This window comes from Carica papaya, chromosome 2 (assembly GCF_054855325.1).
Source record: "Carica papaya isolate Zhongbai chromosome 2, ASM5485532v1, whole genome shotgun sequence".
Taxonomy (NCBI): Eukaryota; Viridiplantae; Streptophyta; class Magnoliopsida; order Brassicales; family Caricaceae; genus Carica; species Carica papaya.
In genome coordinates, this window is record NC_142310.1 from 28551813 (window position 1) to 28559611 (window position 7799).

A 7799-nucleotide genomic window follows, 5' to 3' on the forward strand; every position below is an offset into this window, starting at 1 on the left:
TTACACCAGGTAATTTTCTCTCTTCTAACATTTCTAGCCATATACATACATAGAGAAGAGAAGTAACATCCCCCAATAACCACAAAATTAGAGGGGGATGAATAAAATTTTGAAGGAAAAATCTTGAAGTAGATATTGGGTTTTCTTCTCTATTAAAATTTTCTCTTAATTAAAGCTCCACTTAAATTTTGTAGATTATTTTTAAATTATTATTGGAAGTCAAGTTTAATCTTCAATTGAAGCTTGTGTAATTGACCTAAATATTTCATGTAGATACTTGGAATTAGTCATGATGAGAAAAGGTCCTTGTCGCCATTGTGGAGTTGAAAGTGAGTTTTTTTTTCCTTTACTTTTTTACCATAAAATTCTTATATTTATCAGTTTAATTATCCTTTAGTTTTTAATATATATGATAATCTGCTATGTGTGTGTATATATATATATATGAAATTAAATCATTACCACTAAAAGAATTAAACAAGTGTTCTTGACTGATGTTTATATCCATTTCCACTAATTTTATGTGTACAATAAGATTTAACCTAATTATGAATTACGAGCAATGTATTTTTAATACTAAGCATGAGCATGAGCACGTACTCTTGTAATACAATTAACAAATAGGAATTTACTAGAACTAAATGTAATCAAAAAAAGGAAGAACACATGGCTGCTTCAATTTATATCATAAATACTAATGTTGTTTGGGTGCTCATGATGAGATTATGATTCATGTGTATAAATGTATTTGTAAATATAGGTACACCACTTTGGAGAGATGGACCTCTAGAGAAGCCAGTATTGTGCAATGCATGTGGATCAAGGTACAGGTTAAGGGGAGCAGAGAGTCTGATAAACTATGTCCCTAAACAAGTGCAGCTGAACCTAACCAAGATGAAGAGGAAGCCGAAGAAATCATATAGAAACACAAAAAAAGTTAAGCCTTCACCTCAGCAGGTCGTTGTTAAAACGGAACCAATAGAGATCGACGATAATTCCTTTTATGTGAACCCTCCATCTCTTCCTCAACTTAATCCAGCTACTAAACAAATTTCAAATCAAATTACTACCAACTTTCAGCCAAGCCAAACAGGTTAATTTTCGATCATCTCTTTACCACCTACTACTATAATTTCTTATTCTAATCAATATTTATATTATATGATTACTTTATTTCTCTCATTTACATGTGTGGAAATAATGATTATCCTACATTTATATATATATAAAAACAAATAATAGTCATATTCATTAAAATGGAAAAGAAAACAAAAACAAGTTGTATTATACTGATATTGCTGAGTGCTCTCTAGTGATTGTTTATTTTGAGAGCTGAAATCGTGAATGGTCTAACTCGATCTCCCTTTCAAGACCTGTAGACTTTAGCTATTAATTATATTTGTTTTAAATATGTTAATAATAGTTAATTAAATTTTAAAAATAAAAATTAAATGCCTATAAAATTACTTGTAGGGTAGGACTTTTTGGTAAAAAAGGTTCCTTTAAGAATGAGGAGTGAAATTGGAATCTCATCTCTATGTCTCGAGGTTTTGTTTTCTATTAATGAAATGTATATGTTCAACAATGTTTCAACATAATATTTATATTGTTGTAATCAACAGTTGTATATTTATATTATAGGGTTTTAGTTAATAAATTTTAAATTTAATTTATAAATATGGATTTGATGTTATAGCTTGTGCATGCATGTATACAAGCATAAATTTGCATGCGTGAAAAGCAACATGTATGAGGAATAGCATAAAAGTGAGATTTCACCCGTGCAGTACTATATGCAAATGTATTATATGAAGAGTAGTATGAAAAATAGTTCTGTATACATATATATGTGCAATATATAAATATTAAAGAGTAGTATGAACGTGAGATTTGATAGTAATAGTATAAATTTTTTTCTTAAAGGAGTTCAAACATTTAGAACTAATTGTTCATTTCTAGTAATATTAACAGTTTAGAGTAAAATACTTTCTATAATACATAGCAAACTTGTATATATAATCTTATTATTAAGAAAAAATATTTTCTAAAGAGTGCTGAAAAAAAATTCATGCTATCAACTTATGATACTTTTGATGCTTATTTATAAAATTGTAAGCAATTAAATGTGATAAAGAAGAATCCCAGAAGATTTAGTTTTAGGTGGCGTGGATAGAGAGCTTCCAATATAGTCATGTACAAGAGATAGCTTTTATACTTGAGTTTTCCTTGAAAAAGACATGGTATGTAATAATTTGAGTTAGAATACTTATGGAAGACACTACTAGTGAAAAAATGACGATCCTAAAAGAGTTTCGAGAATTAATAAATTACAATAATATTTTTGGATTTTTAACTACATCTAAATATCTAGGTTTTGAAAATTATAAACTAATATTTATATTTTGGACACATATAGCAATTTTGTCTCATGAAGTATTAAAATACAATTAAATTCTTTTTCCTTAAAATGAGACATGAAAAATTGATCTAAAACCTAAAATATTTGAATTCTCATTTTGATCAAATTTTCAGAGAGCTTCGAGGACTGTGATTAGATAGGTTTGATTTACCAAACTTGTTTACTATTTTAATGGATATTTCTTTATTTTCTTTAATATTTCTTTATTTTATCTTTTTTAAAAATTTATATATTGTAAGAAAAACAATGCTATGTATTTTAATAACGATTTTAATATTTGTAATTAATCTATTGGATTGAGTTGCAATAGTTGTCTAAAACACGATAATGTATTGTAATTTTCAGATAATTTATAATTAGGCTCAAAACCCAAAAACCTCCTTGCAATTTATCCTTTAAGAGTTTGAGCAACAAAATAGTTGGTTGAGGCATGATGAACTCTTGTACTGTATTAATTTAGAAAAAAACTTGTAATGAAAAACACATTCTCTATTCATTATTTTTGAGTTTCTATATATAATTGCTACGAGGAAAGAATTCTTGATAACATGATAAAGTTTGTACCAGAATGAGGTAGGTAAAACTGTTGCAAGGTTATTGTTGTTGTTGTTGATGATGATGATGAAATTAGCAAGAGATGACATGATAATTATGGAATATAATAATATATCTCCTAGTATTAAGATCTAACATTTTATTTGCAAACTTTATATGTAAGTATTGTTGCAGTTATACCTACTAAAATAATCTACTACTGAAATGTACTTTTACTCTTTTCATTTCCTTATATGGGAAAAAGATCCGAAACACATATTATGTATGAAGGTTTTAAAGGTAAAAATATTATTGAATAAAATTATTATACAAACACCACAATCGAGTCCCCAAATATCTAAATGATACACCAAAAACAAAATATAGTCTAAACTAAACATGAATATGAAGGAGTGAAGCATTAGAGGCCTTCCCCTACGCCTTAGTCGCAGATTTCTCTTGTGTATTTACAGCATTAATGGATGTATTTAGGACTAAGATTAAACATGAGATAGCAATTAGAGTAAGTCTTAGATTTTATAATAAAAATACTGGTTATTATTAGGTGTTCCAAATGCATAGATTATTTTAGAAATTGACGTATACATAAAGTGCATTTATCATATTTATTGAGTTTTTCAAACCATTTATATTTTCATAGTATCTTATAGTTACTCTTTTTTACCTCCCTTATTGTATATTGGTTATATAAATTCTGCATTTTCCTTAATTTATAGTTAATTGAATTTTCTCACATCTTAATTAGCATTTGCTCCTAATTGTTTTCTGTCCCTTGTATTATAATGTTGATTATAATTAATTATTCATTCATTACCACTAGGAAAAAAGTAGCCTATACATGTATGTATATATTTGGAGATGATGAAATATTAAGTTAGTGTTTTATAGGTGAAAAAATAGGAGCAACGTCATTCTGGGAAAAACCAATACCTAAGAAGAAGAGAACTCCCATGAGATACCGTCCTCCTTCAGCCATTGAAATACTTAGGAGAGAATTCAATAATCTTTTGAAATATGAAAGATCAAATGTTTTGTCTGAAGAATCTCTTAAAGACGATGTGCTTCTCTATAATCTCCCTAATAACCACATTGATCCCTCTGAGATTGGCCTTGGAACTATTCTCCTAAAGCCTCCTTCTTCCACCAATTCTCAAAATGATGATGAGGACGACAATGACGATGACGATGATGACGGCGATGACAGCGATGATGAGATAGACGATTACATCATTATTGATTGATATTGTACTGAACATTAGATTTTCAAAGGCTACATTTTATGTAAGTTCCAAACTTACCTCTCTTTCAACTTCTTAAATATTTAGTTGACTTGTACATAAATAATTTTTTTTCCTTTTTTTTCCAGGTGAATGCTTACTAGTAATCATTTGCAAGTTAGAAGACCTCTACAATATCAGCTATTAGAGAATAGTTTTATATACAGCAAATCATCAACCTTTTATATATATATATGTTGCTGAAATGAAAGAAGAATTTTGTTGGTTACATCAATTGCTCAAGTTGGAGCTATGTGAACTTTTAGGCTGTTTGGATATTTGTCATAATTTGATTGTTAATTACTATTATATTAATGTCTGGTTATAGCCAATTTAATTTCCAAAGCCAGAAATATTTATGATTTTTTGTTCCTTATAATTTTTCTTTATAGCAATTTAATATATTATTAGTCATTTAGGTTTATAATCATGAGTAATGGCATGGTGAATAAATTTGGGTCAATAACCAAAAATTGATTCATGAGCCTACAAATTCATATTATGTGACTTTGGTAAATTAATTAGAATTAGAACTCAAATATCATAAACAAATTAAAGATTTCGTTCCATTACTTTAAGCTTAATGAAATATATATGTGTGATTCAAACAATAAATTCTAGTTTTGCCCCTAAAAAGTAAAAATTTAATTTTTGTATATTCTCACCTTCTACATTACGACCATAACTATTTACTTCTATTTGTCATCGGGATAAAATTAAAAATAGCATAAATATTATGTTGCACCTGTATTTAAGATAAAATTGTTAAATTTTAATTTACAATAAATGTGAGTCTTAAATGAGAAGTATTTATGGACATAATACCTAAAAACATAATTAAGAGAGAAAAAAATATATTTAAGAGATTTATCCCAAATTAACAAATAATTAGGTATTATTTTCTTTGTCCCTTACACAACAATTGTATTTAAGATAAAATTTTTAATTTTTAATTTTTAATTTATAATAAAGGTAAGTTTTAAATGAGAAGTATTTATAGATATAATTTATCTAAAAACTTAATTAAGAGAGAAAAAGAAAAGATATGTTTAAGAGAATTATCTCTAATTTAACAAATAATTAAGTATTATTTTCTTTGTTTCAGTAAGCACAAGCATCTAGGGTTTGCAAATTACACTAGGTAATTTTCTCTCTTCTAACATTTCTAGCCACATATGTACATAGAGAAGCCAAGTAACATCCCCCAATAACAACAAAACTAAAGGGGATAAATAAATTTTTGAAGAGAAAATCCCGAAGTAGATATTGGGTTTTCTTCTCTGTTAAAAGTTTCTCTTAATTAAAGCTCCACTTAAGTTTCATAGATTATTTTTTAATTATTATTGGAAGTCAAGTTTAATCTTCAATTGACGCTTGTGTAATTGACCTAAATATTTCATGTAGATACTTGGAATTATTAGTCATGATGAGAAAAGGTCCTTGTCGCCATTGTGGAGTTGAAAGTGAGTTTTTTTTTTTTCCTTTAATATTTTACCATGTAATTCTTATATTTATTAGTTCAATTATCCTTTAATTTTTAGTATATATAATAATCTACTATACATATATCAAATTAAATCACTACCACTAAAAAAAACAAACAATTTGTAATCTTGACTGATATCTATAATCACTTCCATTTATTTTATATATGTACAATAAGATTTAACCTAATTTTGAGTTACGAGCATATATATTTTTAATACCAACATGAGCATGTGCACGTACTCTCCTAATATATTTAGCAAATAAGAATTTTCTAGAACTAAATATAATCTAAAAAGGAAGAACATGTTGAAGATTAATGTAGAAATTATAATTTATTTTATTTATTAGTTAGAATTCAAATATGATTTATCTTTAATTAAATTTAGAATATGTTTCTTTTTTAAATATTATGGTATTAGTGGGAGCTTATCTTTTAGGGGATTTGACATATATTTATCTTTTAGAAGATTTGACATATATTTATCTTTTATAAAAAATTTGAATTTGATGTAAGCATATTTAAAGGCACTTTAAGTTATTAATTTTGGAGGAGTGAAGTAAAAAAAAAATTAAGTTTTCTTCACCTAGAAAAAAACCCAATAAGTGATATCAGAGCCTTTGTTGGTTATGAATATGTGAAAAAAATAATATAAAGAGAAGAGCGATGAGGAGAAGAAGAAAAAAAAACCATGGAGGGAGTCTTCATTGCCAATATGTCAAACAAGTCTTCATCAACATCAAAAAGGAAAAATTTTCACCACGCAAAGTATTCAAAAAAAAAATCACGATGAAAAAGATTGTTGGAATAAAGGTAAATCATAATATTTTTATTTTTGGACATATTCCAAAAAAAATTGTAAGTTGAAGAATGAGTAAGCAAATATTGTTGAAAAAGAAGAAGAAACTCTTCTTTAAATTTTGAAAAGAAGTGCTCTAAAGGGTTTTGATGAGAAGTATATCAATAATCGGGGGTTGTTGAGAAGTGAATCAACAATTGAAGAGAAGTACTTCAAAATATGAAGATCAAATAATAAATATTGGAGAAAAGTGCTCCAATATAATAAATTTGGTGATTATAATTTTTACATTAAGGGAGAGTGTTGAAGATTAATGTAAAAATTATAATTTATTTTATTTATTAGTTCGAATTCAAATAGAATTTATCTTTAATTAGATTTAGAACGTGTTCACTTTTTATATATCATGGTATTATTGAGAGTTTATCTTTTAGGAGATTTGATTTATATTTATCTTTTAGATAATGGTAAATTATTTTTAGAAAATTTGAATTTGATGTAACTCTATTTAAAGGCACTTTAAGTAGTTAATTTTGGAGGAGTGAAGTTAATAAAAATTTAGATTTTTTTCACTTAAAAACAGAACACTTGGCTGCTTCAATTTATCTAATAAATATTAAAGTTTTTTGGGAGCTCATGATGAGATTATCATTCATGTGTACATATGTATTTATAAATATAGATACACCACTTTGGAGAAATTGACCTTTGGAGAAGCCAGTTTGTGCATGTGGATCGAGGTACAGGTTGAGGGGAGCAGAGAGTCTAATAAACTATCTCCCTAAACAAGTCCAGTTGAACCTAACCAAAATGAAGAGGAAGTCGAAGAAATCATATAAAAACACCAAAAAAGCTAAGCCTGAACCTCAACAGGTCCTCGTTAAAACTGAACCAATATAGATCGATGATAATTCCTTTTATATGAACCATTCATCTTTTCCTCAACTTAATTCAACTACCAAACTAGTTCCATATCAAATTACTACCAACTTCCAGCCAAGCCAGACAAGTTAATTTTCTATCATCTTTTTACCACCAACTATAACTTCTTATTCTGATCAATATTTATATTATATGATTAATTATTTCTCTCATTTTACATGTGAGAAAATGATGATTTTCCTTCATTTATATATATAATAGTCATAATCATTAAACTTGGAAAGAAAAAAAAATATATAGTGTGTTATATTGATGCTTCTAATTGCTCTCTAATAATTATTTAATTCCAGAGTTGAAGTCATGAATAGCTCAACTCTCTCT

At 27.0% G+C, this 7799-nt stretch overlaps 1 protein-coding gene across 1 annotated transcript; it reads left to right on the forward strand.

Annotated features, from left to right (window-relative positions):
* The first annotated feature begins 289 nt into the window (after window positions 1-289).
* Window positions 290-4215, forward strand: LOC148268940 (GATA transcription factor 26-like). The gene is made up of 3 exons (XM_088212268.1): window positions 290-329; window positions 761-1093; window positions 3863-4215. Exons 1-3 carry the CDS (start codon window positions 290-292, stop codon window positions 4213-4215), a joined length of 726 nt encoding a protein of 241 aa, XP_088068394.1.
* The last annotated feature ends 3584 nt before the right edge of the window (window positions 4216-7799 follow it).